The sequence below is a fragment of the Apis dorsata genome, unplaced genomic scaffold (assembly GCF_000469605.1).
Source record: "Apis dorsata unplaced genomic scaffold, Apis dorsata 1.3 scaffold_991, whole genome shotgun sequence".
In the NCBI taxonomy this organism is placed as follows: domain Eukaryota; kingdom Metazoa; phylum Arthropoda; class Insecta; order Hymenoptera; family Apidae; genus Apis; species Apis dorsata.
Window position 1 is genome coordinate 61,234 of NW_006264094.1, and position 14,749 is coordinate 75,982.

General features: G+C 28.0%; 4 protein-coding genes across 5 annotated transcripts in view; 2 read left to right on the forward strand and 2 right to left on the reverse strand.

The window, feature by feature from the left end:
* The window catches only part of LOC102676938 (glutamate dehydrogenase, mitochondrial), a 5,531-nt gene extending 4,396 nt beyond the window's left edge, over positions 1 to 1,135 (reverse strand). Inside the window, exon 1 of the mRNA XM_006624094.2 lies at positions 706 to 1,135. Within this exon, the coding sequence (XP_006624157.1) occupies positions 706 to 1,135 (430 nt within the window). The remainder of the gene's footprint in view (positions 1 to 705) is intronic.
* Positions 1,136 to 1,574: 439 nt separating this feature from the next.
* Positions 1,575 to 5,903, forward strand: LOC102676618 (DIS3-like exonuclease 2). Of its 2 annotated transcripts, XM_006624091.2 has the most exons (7): positions 2,160 to 2,848; positions 2,932 to 3,193; positions 3,388 to 3,905; positions 4,017 to 4,311; positions 4,397 to 4,590; positions 4,679 to 4,961; positions 5,072 to 5,903. In XM_006624091.2, exons 1-7 carry the CDS (start codon positions 2,160 to 2,162, stop codon positions 5,174 to 5,176), a joined length of 2,346 nt encoding a protein of 781 aa, XP_006624154.1. In that variant the 3' UTR covers positions 5,177 to 5,903. The 2 variants fall into 2 exon arrangements, with proteins under 2 accessions (XP_006624156.1, XP_006624154.1); XM_006624093.2 differs by lacking the exon at positions 5,072 to 5,903 and having other exon boundaries at positions 1,575 to 2,848; positions 4,675 to 4,767.
* Positions 5,463 to 10,602, reverse strand: LOC102676486 (E3 ubiquitin-protein ligase MARCH6). The gene is made up of 6 exons (XM_006624090.2): positions 10,400 to 10,602; positions 9,605 to 10,036; positions 8,727 to 9,515; positions 7,982 to 8,638; positions 7,397 to 7,850; positions 5,463 to 7,251 (listed from the first exon to the last, which is right to left on the reverse strand). Exons 2-6 carry the CDS (start codon positions 9,989 to 9,991, stop codon positions 6,530 to 6,532), a joined length of 3,009 nt encoding a protein of 1,002 aa, XP_006624153.1. The 5' UTR covers positions 9,992 to 10,036; positions 10,400 to 10,602; the 3' UTR covers positions 5,463 to 6,529.
* A 108-nt stretch (positions 10,603 to 10,710) lies between these two features.
* LOC102677080 (DNA topoisomerase 3-alpha) overlaps positions 10,711 to 14,749 on the forward strand; it is a 4,779-nt gene continuing 740 nt past the window's right edge. Inside the window, exons 1-10 of the mRNA XM_031514391.1 lie at positions 10,711 to 10,962; positions 11,077 to 11,423; positions 11,495 to 11,613; positions 11,684 to 12,030; positions 12,110 to 12,398; positions 12,487 to 12,985; positions 13,110 to 13,455; positions 13,536 to 14,058; positions 14,204 to 14,402; positions 14,485 to 14,729. Of these exons, the coding sequence (XP_031370251.1) occupies positions 10,831 to 10,962; positions 11,077 to 11,423; positions 11,495 to 11,613; positions 11,684 to 12,030; positions 12,110 to 12,398; positions 12,487 to 12,985; positions 13,110 to 13,455; positions 13,536 to 14,058; positions 14,204 to 14,402; positions 14,485 to 14,729 (3,046 nt within the window). The 5' untranslated portion in view covers positions 10,711 to 10,830. The remainder of the gene's footprint in view (positions 10,963 to 11,076; positions 11,424 to 11,494; positions 11,614 to 11,683; positions 12,031 to 12,109; positions 12,399 to 12,486; positions 12,986 to 13,109; positions 13,456 to 13,535; positions 14,059 to 14,203; positions 14,403 to 14,484; positions 14,730 to 14,749) is intronic.

The following is a 14,749-nucleotide window of genomic DNA, read 5'->3' on the forward strand; positions in this document are numbered from 1 at the left end:
AATATATATAATAAAAAATAAATTATTTGTTAAATAAAAACGAGACAAGACATTTTTAAAATGACCTAATACTATCAATATTAGTAATACTAATCATGCTTTCGATAATCTGTCTACTAGAATCGAGGTTAAATCCACATCATTGTAACTTATGAAGCCGTAAAATTTTCCTATTTCAAATAGCTAATAATATACATTGAATACTTAAAAGTAAGTAGCCAACTAAAGCAAAACACAAATAGCATTATAAAATTTATTTATAATTTATATTTTTTTAAAACTAATTTTATTTATTATATATTATTTTTTTCTTTAAATTATGTTTCATTAAGTATAATAAAGATTCAATAAAAATTTTAATAAATTTGTAATCCAAGATTTCTCGAATTTGTTATACCTATTATCGATGACGTAATTAATGTGCCCGCTAACATTAAATTTAAATGATCATAAAAAATTATATATTATACAAAATGTTCGAGCTTTTTTTTCTCTTTCGTCCTTTCTCTTAATATATAGAAATATAAATAATGTGATAAGTATATTTGCTCAAAAATTAATTAAATTAATTAAATAAAATAACTGAAAACGTGACAAATTGATATAGTTAAAATTATAATTATAATGTATTACCAGAAATTAATCATTAATTATGAATGTTATCATAAAAATAGGAAATGATTTAATAAGTATATTTCGATTTACCTCCTTTACAAGGTGTTCTATGAGTTGAATGCTGCGCGCGATAGCCAGTGATCATTTCATAATCGCCTGAATCGCGTCTCAGAGGAAAGGAAGTTTCGAGGATGTGGTCACATCGTTCCATTAACATTAAAATACCCGTCACCTTTTTTTTTCTCTCTTCAACGGTCATCCTGGAACGTTTGCCAATATCCTCGACCAATTTATCTTCCACAATCTGACAAGCTCGGTGAAAAAAGTATTCAACCATATCGAAAAATTTTGGATTCGGATCATTAGGAATATCCTTTAAATGATCGGGTATTTGATGATCAGCATAACCGCGTGCTTGAAATGCTGGTATAATACGTATCAATGTATTATGAATAGTGTCATTGCTTGGTACTTGCTTTAAGGCAATTAACGATCTCGTTAGTTGCTTTACATGAAACATTTTTAACGTAACCTTGTCACTGCTGTAATTGCACCAAATTTAATAATACAAGTTTAAAAATTTTTTACACGTTATAACTTCAACTTTTCTTATTCTTTTTTTTTATCTATTCTTTTTAATATTGATTTGAAACTTAACAGAATTCTCATCCGACTGCCTCAGTAATCACACTTCTTTCCTATTTCACTTTTTCACCGCGTCCACGATACAAGTTAAATTCGCCCTACCTACTAACTTACCACCCTATGTACCAATGCCAACTGATCCAATACTTTGAACTTTCAATACCTTCCAACTCCAGATTCTATATGATTTAGCTTAAACGTAAATTAAATTCTGCCAACATTTAAAATAAAAGCTATCTATGTGATTCTGTTGTTTAGTGTCAACTTTAAGTAACCAATGAAACGTTGAAACATTTTAACCTATATGGTTGTTCATTGTACAATTGGTAATACGAATCTCGTAAACAACATGCTTTAATTGAAGAATGTAATAACATGGAAAAATAATAATTAAATATATTTTTTTATCAATTAAAATAAATAAAAACAAGAAGGATTTGAGAATAAAATATTTAACAAACAAAGTATAAATGTTTTACGCTGAAACATGTATCACTTTGAAATCTTATTTAATCTTACAAATAATCAACATCGAGTAAAAAGTGACGCTATTGTTTCGATTCCAAGTCGGGATTTATATTTTTATTAAGTTTATGGTACGTTGTTTGACAAAGATTAGATGTGTATTAAATAATGCTGTTTTCTCGTCGTTGGAATCTTATTGTTGGAAGTATACGACCTGTTAACATTCTTAAAATATAACCAAAATTTGTTAGTTCTTTTCGTACGTAAGTGCTTTATCGTCACATATGTATGCCTTTGTAATACACATTCAAATATATAATTTTTGACACTCATAGTGTTAAAAAATATCAATTATGCATGATAAATTTTGTTTGTTAAAATCACGATTAATTTTCGTGTGTATTTAAGTGAGTAATAAGTTCAAAATTAAAATTATGTCAAACGAATCAATTTCCTCAAATTTTGTTACACAAAATCAATTCACATTTGCTCATAAGATAAGTAAAAATAAAAATAAAGGGATATCACAATCTTCTGTAAGAAAAACTGATAAGCAATCAGTGCATTTAGATTCCGAAGAAAGAAAAGAAAAAGAAATCAAGGGTCAAAAATCTAAGTCCTCAAAACAAAAAGAAACATTTCCACGACATATTTCCGAAAAGGAAATTGATAAACTTTTAAAAAATCAAAATACCAATGATGCACAATATGTAGAAGGATATTTACGCATTAATCCCTGGTGTCATAAATATGCTTATTTATCTTTATCCGATGATCAGTATGATCTATTGATTGTTGGTTTGAGAGATAGAAATCGAGCCTTTGATGGTGATTTTGTTGTAGCATGTATAAATCAACCAGAAAAATGGCAAGTCCATCAAGGGCAGAAGCAGAAAACAGGTGTTGTTGTTTGTATACGAGAAAAAATACATCCAAGAAAAACAGTTGGATGTTTTAAACAACGTGGTGCATTTACATTTTTTTATCCCAGAGATCATCGTGTGCCATTAGTTAAAATAAGTAGGGAATCATTGCAACAATTTGCTGTATGTCCAAGCAGTTATGAAGACACATTGTATTTGGTTGTTATAACTGATTGGATAAAACCAAAATTTGCAGTTGGGTATGATATATATTTAGGAATTTAAAGAATTCCTATTTAATTATAAGTTTTTAATTATTATTGATATATTATATTCTTTACAGGAAAATTGAGAAAATAGTTGGAAATATTGGTGATATAAGAACAGAATCAAATGCAATATTACTTGAATATGATTTAGATGTTACACCTTATAGTCCTGATGTAATAAAAGGACTTCCAAGTAGTGATTATATTTTAACAGAAAATGACTTAAGAGATAGGGAAGATTGGAGACAAGAATGCATATTTACTATTGATCCTGATGCTGCTGTTGACTTAGATGATTCAGTTTCTTGCAAAATTTTGGAAAATGAAAATTATGAAGTAATTATGCAATTAGAGCAATTATGCAATTATGAAGAAATTATACAATTTATTTTTACTTATCAACTATTACTTATTATCTATTTTTTTTATTTATGTGTGTGTATATGTTCATGAATGCATGTCCACGTGTGTGTATTATTTATATATTTATTTATTTATTTATACATATATGTATTATTTCTTTTTTATAGATTGGTGTGCATATATCCGATGTTACTCATTATATGGAATTTTTATCTCCATTAGATATTCAGGTTTCAAAACGAGCAACAACTATATATATGACAGATAATGTATATCACATGTTACCGAAACAATTATGTCAAATATGTTCTTTATCACCTGGTCAAGATAAATTGGCTTTTTCTGTTATTTGGGAAATAACACGAAATGCAGAAATTGTCAAATATCGTTTTGCTAAAACTGTAATAAGATCATGCTGTCAAATGTCCTATTATCATGCCCAGAAATTTATTGAAAATCCAAAAAATAATTGGCCAGATGACTTTTTAAGTATAAATGGAAATTTTAATTTTAATGATTTATCAATAAAAGTAAATATTTTACACAATCTGGCTATTCAAATGCGTAAAAAAAGATTTCAAAATGGCGCACTACAAATAGATCAACCAAAATTATATGTTAAGATTGATAGAATTACGGGTTTACCAATATCATATAATATAGAAGAACAAAAAGATAGTAACAGGTATTGTTATTTTTAATATTAATATTTTTACGATTATAATATATAATATATTATATTTTACATTAATTAAATTATAAATTTACGTATAAAAACATATATATTATGTTTTAGACTTATAGAAGAATTTATGTTACTAGCTAATATGACAGTTGCTACACAATTATATACTATGATTCCGGAGACTGCTTTATTACGTAACCATAGGGAGCCTTCAAAACATATTCTTACTGTAACAAAAGACACTTTGCAAAGATTTGGTATTCATTTAGATATTAAATCGTCTGCATCATTACATGCTAGTATTAGACGTTATGAACAAGGATTAGAGAATGAAAACAATGAAACAAAAATAACAATGAAATACAGGATGATGGTTATCAATAGTCTTTGTTCCAAAGCTATGACTGTATGATTTTTTATTCGATTTTATTATTGTATGAAGATTTTGTTACTCTATTTACAAAAATTTCAATAATTCTATACATTTTTAGCGAGCAACATATATATGTTCATCAATTGTCACAGCAGAAGAGGAATTGAGACATTATGCTTTAAATGTACCACTTTATACTCATTTTACTTCTCCAATTAGACGATATTCTGATTGTGTAGTGCATCGTTTACTTTATTCAACTATGAAGAATATAGAGATGCCCAAAGAATGGTCTAAAAAATTGTGCAAATCGTAAGTTACTTAAGAAAATAATAAAATAATTTATTGATGCAAATACAAATATATCTTTAATATTTGCATGTCTTTTTTGTCAAGATAGAATTGCAACAAATTGTAATATAAAAAAATATAGCGCGAAAATGGCTCAAGAACGAAGTAGTGAATTATATTTTACATATTTGATAGATTTAAAAGGTCCTATTGTTACAATGGGTATCGTATTGAATGTAAATGAAAATTTTATAAACGTTATATTGTGTCAACTTGGTATAAAATTAAGAGTTTCCATCACACAGTTAGAAAAATTGGCAGTTATTGAATATTCTTCGGAATATTCTGTTCCTACAATAAGCATTTTTTGGAAAAAACCTGCTGTTACTCAGGTATAATATGAAACTATATATTCATATTGTGTAAATTCTTTTACCTAGATAAAATCAAATTTATAGAAAATATATGAAAAACATAAATGATATTTTTCGATATTTTTCAGGTAATAAATGTTTTTAGTTTATTATATTTGAGAATCGAAAAACATCCTGAATCTTTTCAATTAATTGGTAATCTTTTACCACCAAATCAAGAAATAGAATTGTAACAGTATTGACGTATTGACGTTCGCTGTAAATTATATTTGAAATCGAATATTGTACAAATATTTTTATCGCTGTATACCTTTTTATATAAATCATATTGTACATATTTTGGCTGTGTATATATATGTATGTATGTATATATATATATGCCGCGTGTACGCGCGCACATCATACCATACATATATTTATACATACATACATTATATTAAAAACTTGAAATGGTTTTAAGAGAGATATAACTTTATCAAGTGTATTTTGAAGAAATTGACAAAAAGAATAAATCGAAAATTTCACAAGAACATTATTTATTTCAATTACATTTTAATGTACATCGCGGCAACATCTTTACATATTTGTGATCATACAGTTATATTAACTGTAGAACGATTAGTACGTATATAAATAAATAGCCCGTACTTATATTTAATTTCATACTGTACATAAAATTATGTGTACCATGCAAAAAATATATTTCTAACTGTATATGAAAAAGATATGATTGGAGAATTAATCAAGATTTTTATTTAAGAAAGATTCCTGAGCGTGGATCTGTAAAATTTCTATTACTTTTTATGAAATTATATATATATAGCAATAATTTTTTCTTTTTTTTAAATTAAATTACAAATAATACAAATTAGTTGAAATAAAGAAAACGTAATGACAAGTTTCTTAAGAAATATGACTTTCTTTATTTTCATTAAATTATAAATATTTCTTAATTTTATTCAAATCAATTGTTTTAAATATTAATTTTTTATAATAAAATATGATTACGTTATTTTGTTACTAACGAGTTTTAAGTTAAAATGTAGCTTTACTTTCATAACAGTACGTAGTACTTCGAAATTTATTTTTTTTTTAGAATTCATTAAATAGTGATAAAACTTTGTACACTGATTTTTTTAAACTTGAAAATTTCAATTTATGTTTTAAATAATAGTTTATTTGATCAATAATAAAAGAATAATTATGAATCTTGAGTTTTGAAAAATAATATACATTAGTTAGCAAAATATTGTTTTTGTCATTGTTTCTTTTAAACAATAGAATTTTTTTAGTTCAGATCAAAAATATCGACAATCTGTAATGTATATATATATATATATTTGTAATAAACTGAAAAAGCGATACATTGTGTAACAGTCTTTTTAATTTATTTTGTATCGCCTATACTAAATTATAATACTAAAAATTAAAGTATTAATGTAAATTATTAATGTAAATTAGCATTTGTTTAAAATCAAGTGTGATAGAGAATATAGATTAAAGAATCTTTTATCAAATTCGCGTTATCGTCGAAAAGAAATTATACTATAAATATATTAACATAATGCATGTAATTGTTACTGTTGTTACGGTTGAGATTTATTTTGATGTTCGTAATTTACGAGTCTTTGTCCCACAAGATATTTGTCATTTTTTATATGTTCATAAAGCTTTTTAAACTGTCGAATTTGAAAGTATATAACAATACATACCACGTGTACTAATAAAAGGAAAGGATATAAATGTCTAGCGATAAGAATTTGCGTTTGTAGATTCGTGATCAAAAGTGGGACTATTCCATAAGCTACGGCATAAGGAACAGCCAAAGCAAGACCGAAACAACATATCACTGGTGCTGCTAATTCCGTAACAATGAATTTTAAATCTATTTCTCTAATACCATCGTTGTATGCCCGTTCAATTGCAAGACGAATTCTCCAATCGGGTCCCATCATTATAATAGCGGTTGCTATTTTCGTATATAACACACCGAGGGCCCAATCTTGCCAGATGAACAAAATAGCATTTTGTTCTAATGGTACACGTAATGGTACTACAACGACTAGTTCAAGAAGAAGACCAAATAAAAGTGGTATTAGGCCAATAAGTAGGAAAAATGCTACTGATGCTTTTACACCTATAATTGCCCAATGTTTTATTCTATCTATAAGAGCCCTTCGACCACGAGGTAACCAAGAAAATGCTAAGGCTAGTCCTCTTGCTGCTGCCCAACATACGTACATTCCACAAGCTATGGTATATAGTTCATGCACTCGTCCAGATAAAGCAACTGCAGCTTCGTTATTATCTGAAACATTAAAAAAAACGATGTAATTAAAAAAAAATTGAGACCAATTAGAGAAAGAAAAACAGAAGTGTATGTATCTACGTATGTTATTGAATAATATTAAGAAAGAACAATAAGCATTTTATACTTTAAAAAGCTAACTTACCAGATCCACTTAAGGTAGGTGGTAATACAGGTGGAGACGGAGCCGGAGCTCCGACCATCCACAATGCCATTACTCTGCGTCCAAGCCAAACGGGAAGAATCATGGCAATTAAACTAGCGATAACAAGAGAAACGCAAACACAAAACAAAAGACCAACTAGACGAGCAGGAAACCAGCGTGGCCTGATATATGGTTGAAAACCTGTCGGTCCTCCTCTTTGTAATAATGCTTGATGAGCCGCTCCTAAATCAGGATGTTGCGGTTCTTCGATTACTGCCGGTCCAGGATCTTCAGTTTGTTCTCTCAAAAGATACGATTGGAGATCTAGCATCCAAGCTACAACTCGACACCAGCCTCTTATTAGAGCTTTTAACCATGTACGCGTATGAGATTGCTCCAATAATGCAGGAAGAATGACTTGTAATAATAACAGTTCCAAAGATAATTCGCTAATCTAATTAAAAAAGAAAAAAAATAGAAATAAGGAATAATGTAATATATATGTATAATCAAGATATTAATATATGTATTAGCAAGAAAAATGAAGAAACTCTCGTTTCCTCATTTAACTAATTACCTGCTTACCTGAGCTTCGCTTTGAATAGTCACGGTGTATGGTAAAAATCCCGGCCATGCCCATCTTAAAAGTTTCACAGGTAACCATAGCATTAATAAAATAGCGGTTCCAAATATCACTGCAGATGCTACAAGTCTTCTAACATGTCTTAAGATTGGAAGATGTATCATTTCTTGGATAGGAGAAAAATCAGGATCATTTAAATTTCTTAAGAACCAAAGTACTCCTGGCCGTAATACTTCTCGTAGTAACAAAATAAATGAAGCAAAATAATATATATAAATCATTCCCACCAACCAATGTAGAAACATTGAAGTACCAGGAGCTAGCTTAAACGAAGATTCTCTATCTCGAAGTGTAGCGTCAAACATTGCTAATGAACAAATATCTAACCACCAACCGCAAACCAAAGGAAGTACTCCTATCTCAACGACCGATAGTAAAGAAACCTTTACTATAACATAACATAAACCTAATAGCCGTTGAGATCTTTGAAAACCTAAAGGTGCCGCTAATGTATGAAGGACTACTAATCCTACTCCAGTAACGCAATAACCACACAATGTAGTTACTAATCCCTCAAAATGTGAAGCAGCTGCATATTCTTGTAAATCTAACAATGCTATTATAAAACTACCGACATAATATGGATAGAAGGCAAAAACCTGAAAATGAAAATATTATATTTTGAGGAGGGACCAATTATTTCTTCATATCATATTCAAAAATTTAAAAGATATAAATAAATCATACCATAATAAACAGTGTATTTAACGAAACGACCCAGAATACATGTTCGAGAAAAACAAGGGATCCATCTAAGCCTAAAAGACGTTCCCAAGTTAATTCTTCTGCAGGTCTATCCCATTCCAATGGATTCCAATTTGCTTCTTCATCTTCTCCTTGTGCTTGACCTTGAGCCTGATCTCTCCATCCTTCACCACCTCTTGCATTTGCTTGTTCACCATTTACGCCCAATTCGTCTCTAGGCACTGCAGGTTGTTCTGCATCTCTAGGTGGTATTAATGGTTCTATATTTCGAGGAATTACCACAGGTGGTTCTAAATTTCTAACAAGTTGTTCTATTTCTTGATCTACACTTCTGGGAGCACCATGTTGCTCAACATCTCTACCAATTCCTTCAACTTCATCCATTCTCTGATTATTTGCCAAATTATTCTCCTCTGCCCAATGTTCTTCTGCGTTTTCCAAATTATCATTATTTGAATGTTCTGGTAAGATTGGTGGTTCATCGATAAAAGGTGGTACATTATTATTATCTTGAATTTCTTGCTGTTGAAGAGCTCTTTGCTCTTGGAATTGTTGTATTGGTACTTCTGCATTGGGTGGTGGATTATCAACGGGAGGTAATTGTACATTATCTCGGTCGAGCCAATCAGGTCCACCGGCATGTAAAATTTGTTCCCTTAACCACACTAGACCAATAAATGCAAACAAAGTACACGTCACTACAAAGCATCCGTGAAATACATCTGATGATATATTTTCAGCAGACAACATATCCATTGGTAATGACATTATCTGCAAATAAAAGTACACTGCTATTTTCATCTTTTGTTAGAGAATATTAAAAATTAAAATATATTTTAAAATTATAAGAAAGTATTTACTCGAACTAGATCAAGAGGTCCACTAAACAATGCTCTATAAGTTCGACAAGCTGTTAATGGAACAACTCCTAGCCATGCTATTGCAACCAGAGTATAGTGCAACCAATATTTTACTGCTGTTACAATATTGGAAAATAATCCTCCAATAACATCCCTTAATGGTAAACGACGTGGCATATCTGGACTATAAATTGGTGTAAAAGAAAAACGATATCCACAAAGTTCACAATATTCTTTACGAGAATATCGCATCCATTGTACTAAACATTCTTGATGTATCCATTTAATACTGCCTGTGCAAATGCAAGGATGAAAAAGAGGCCTGTCTGCAAGGCCTTCAGACCTGCATACCCTACAGATGTCTGCTCCTGACATGTCCTCCGTCATGTTTGGTTTTGTTTAAAATAATTGATTAAAGCAACGATTAATTTGCTGAAAGAAAAATGTTTAAAAATTATAAAAATATAAAATTAATATATATTTGTTAAATAATGGGATAATAATAATTTAAGATATGTTACAAATTATATGCATAAATTTATTGATATTATTAAAATACGAAATTAGAATAGACGAGTTTAAATGTATAATTATATAATTAATATATAATTTGAATGGAAAATATTAAGAATAGCATTAAATAGAAAAATGAAAGAGTAAAAAATAAAAGACTACATCAAAAATGCGGAATGTGTCAATAAATATTTAATATAAAATGTATACAATACTTCATAAAATTTAATTTCATTTTATAAAATATATAATATCATCTATATAATAATGATATTTACTTACTCATGCCTCGATAAAGATATATAAAATCCAAAATTACTGTGCAAAATATTGAAAATGTCTACTGCTACCACTTCCAGTTCTTTCTTCCTTCTGTTAACACACTTGCAACATTTGCGATGAAAAAGTTACTGTTTTTTCTAATGAACGATTATTTTATTACTTTTCATTAATAAAAAATTATACATTAAAATATATAAAAATTTCATCAAATTAGAATTACTTAATCTCGTTAATATCTATTGAACAAATAAATTTTTTTTTCCAGTAGGAATTATTAAGTGACAATGTTTCGTACATTGTTTTAGGCAGCTGAAGTAGCCAAACAATTTTAACGGCGGCAATAATAATTTATAACCTTTTTTGAAATAAAAAAACAATTATATTTATTATGTTATTATGTATTTTGTTATAAATTGTGTAAAGTTACGTTTATGAGAAACGATATCAGTATCATCAATGATTTAACGGTTCTCATTGTGATTATGAATGTCCTTAATGTTGCAGAAAAGAATGATGCTGCGAAAAATATCGCAGCCTATTTGTCCCGTGGCGCGTATAAACGGGTAATTAAAAAATCTTTTCAGTTGATTATAAAATTTATTTATTTTTATAAAATTTATAAAAGATTTTATAAAATTTCATACAAATAATATTTATTTTATATTTTTTTTTTATAGAGAGAAGGATTATGGCTGTATAATAAAATTTTTGAATTCAATTCATATTTATGGAATAAAAATTGCCATATGATCATGACCTCAGTATCTGGTCATTTATTAAATTGTGAATTTGTTGGTATATATCGTAAATGGCAAAGTTGTCATCCATTGAGTTTATTTGATGCACCAGTAGTAAAACAATGTTCGCAAGAGAGTTCTATTAAGATTAAAAAAACTTTGGAAAAGGAAGTACAAAAATGCAATGCATTAATTATTTGGACAGATTGTGATCGAGAAGGAGAAAATATAGGTTTTGAAATAATTCAAGTTTGTCGTGCGATTAAACCAAGTATTCGTATATATAGGTATCAAATATGTTATTCATTGTATTTTGCAATTTTATTTCATATGATGTAAATATATAAATATTTAATAGGGCAAAATTTTCTGAAATCACACAAACATCTGTAAATAGATCACTACAAAATTTATGTGAACCGGATAAAGCAGTTAGTGATGCTGTTGATGTACGAAGTGAATTAGATTTAAGAATAGGTATTTAAACATATACATAATAATTAAATTTATTAATAAATTTAAATGCAACAAGAACAATATTTTATAGGTGCAGCATTTACAAGATTTCAAACATTAAGACTTAGGAAAGTATTTCCCACAACTTTGGCTGATATGTTAATTAGTTATGGTAGTTGTCAATTTCCTACATTAGGATTTGTAGTTGAAAGATTTTTAGCTATTGAAGAATTCAAGATTGAACCATGCTGGAAAATAAAAGTAATGGATATTCGTGATAATATTTCTGTGGAATTTAAATGGGCAAGAGGAAAATTATTTGAAAAATTACCTTGTGAGATATTTTTGGATATTTGTTTGGAACAACCAAATGCTACTGTACAAAAGATATCAAGTAAACCTACAAGTAAATGGAGACCATTACCATTAGATACAATTGTAAGTAACAATATAATAGTTCAAATGAAAAAAAAAAAAAGTAAAATACAATTTATTTATTTACATTAAATAAGTTTAGGAATTGGAAAAGCAAGGATTGCGTAAACTTAATTTAAATGCAAAGGAAATAATGAAAATTGCAGAAAAATTATATACTCAAGGTCTTATTAGTTATCCACGTACAGAAACCAATATATTTCCAAAAGAATTGAATTTGATTTCATTGGTGAATCAACAAGTAAACAATCCGGCTTGGGGTAATTTTGCACAACAATTGTTAGAAAAAGGAGTAAATCCTAGAAGAGGTAAAAAAAGTGATCAAGCACATCCTCCAATACATCCAATAAAATATTGCGATAATTTAAATGGTAATATATTCTTGAAAATTTGACAATTGTTCGATTTGATATGAAAGAATATTTTGTTGTTAATTTGTAATAAATTATTTAATGATAGGTAATGAAGCTAAAGTTTATGAATTCGTGGTCCGTCATTTTTTGGCATGTCTATCAAGTGATGCAATAGGTCATCAAGTAATTGTAGAGATTGATATAGCTGGAGAAAAATTTAATGCTAATGGTTTACAAATTATAGAGAAGAATTATTTAGATGTATATATATATGAAAAATGGAATGAACAAAAGATTCATAATTATCGCGAGGGACAAATTTTTAAACCGACCAGTATAGAGATGGTAGAAGAGGAAACATGTCCACCACAATTATTGACTGAAGCTGATTTGATCACTTTGATGGATAAACACGGCATCGGTACTGATGCTACTCATGCAGAACATATAGATACAATAAAATCACGACAATATGTAGGTTTGATGGATGAAAAGCATTTAATACCTGGAAAGCTTGGAATAGGTTTAGTACTAGGTTACGATAATATGGGATTTCAAATGTCTAAACCAGGTTTAAGAGCTGAATTGGAAAAAGATCTCAAGTTGTACGTTAATTTTTTAATTCTTTTAATTATTTTTTACATAACAAAATAGAATTTTCAATTTTATTATTTAAATGTATTTTATTTGATTATATCTTAATTTTATATAATTTTGTATACAAAATAGGATATGCGAGAAGCGAAAAAATGCGAAAGAAGTATTGGAAAATCAAATAAATAAGTATCGTGATTTGTTTAAAATATCAATGGAACGTGCTAATTTAATTGATAATGCTTTAGCCGATTACTTCGATGAACAACCAACGAAAATACAAGAATTAGAAAATAATTTTCCATCTCAAGATATTGCTATTTTTAAATGTCCGAAATGTGGCTTGGATATGACTCTTAAAGATAGAAAACAAGGGATGGGAAAATATATTGGGTGTATAGGATATCCAACATGCAATAATGTAATTTGGTTCCCACAATATATCGAAGATGTTGAAATTACGGATAATATTTGTTCACGAGTAAAATATTATTTTGTTATAATATTTATAATTATTATATAATGTGTATAATTTATAATTAACATTAATTTTTTTTATAGTGTCCAGGAAATATTCATGAATTAAAATTTAAATTACGTAAAAATGCTTATCCTATTTATGGTACGGATTATAAAACTTGCATAGGTGGTTGTGATCCTACATTTAATGAATTATTAAAAATAAGGGACTCAAATATCAAAAGTCAAACTCAAATAACTGATGATTCCGGTTATCGCAATACATTTGATAAAGTTAATATTTCACACTCAACTTCAGTAGGGAACAATGAAACTTATTCATTTTTAAATATTCAAAATGAGACAGATTTATCTGAATGTAATATATCTACAGAATTTATTCGAAATCAGAATATTAATCGCAATAATGCAATGCAATCGCGAAATAAACAACAACATAATTTAAAAAACAATACATGGACTGATAATAATAGTATTAATATTTCGAAAATAAACAATAATGAAGATAAAATATGGGGTGACATTGATGAAAATTCTGTTATTTTATGCAATTGTAATGAAAATGCAATTCAATTAATTGTAAGAAAGGAAGGACCAAATCATGGTATAAACTTAAATGTTTATAAATTTTTATTTAAATTTTATTTTAAATCGTATTTTTCATTAAATACGATTTATTATAATCGTATAATTTCATTTTTAGAATTATAAAAATTGTTAAATTATAATTATTATTTTTTTTTTTTTAGGAAGAGCATTTTACAAATGTGCAAAACCTATGAATACTCGTTGCGATTTTTTTATTTGGGCACCAGATAATATGTCAGATCATATACAAAACAATACAAGTAAAGATTCAAATCTCGTTAGTACAATTACCGAATTGAATGTTAATAATTATAATGTAGCTACAACAATTAAATGTAATTGTAATCAATTGGCCACAACGTGAGCAAATGTTTAATATATAATATTTTTTTTTTTGATATTTTTCAGATCTTAAAGAATAATTTCTTGTTTTTTTTTGCAGACGAATTGTAAAAAAAGATGGTCCCAATAAAGGACGTTCTTTTTACACATGTCCTAAGAATATGAATGAATCTTGTAAATTTTTTCAATGGGCGGATGAAAATGTTGAAACCACGTATAATAATACGTTTCAGGAAAATAGTAAAAAAAGATTCAAAAAAGAAAGAAGCGAGCAATTCCAAAATTTACAAAAAAAACGTCGAGTTGTTACTGGTAAAAGAAAATGTGGAATTTGCGGAATAGAAGGTTTGTTTGTATATATATAT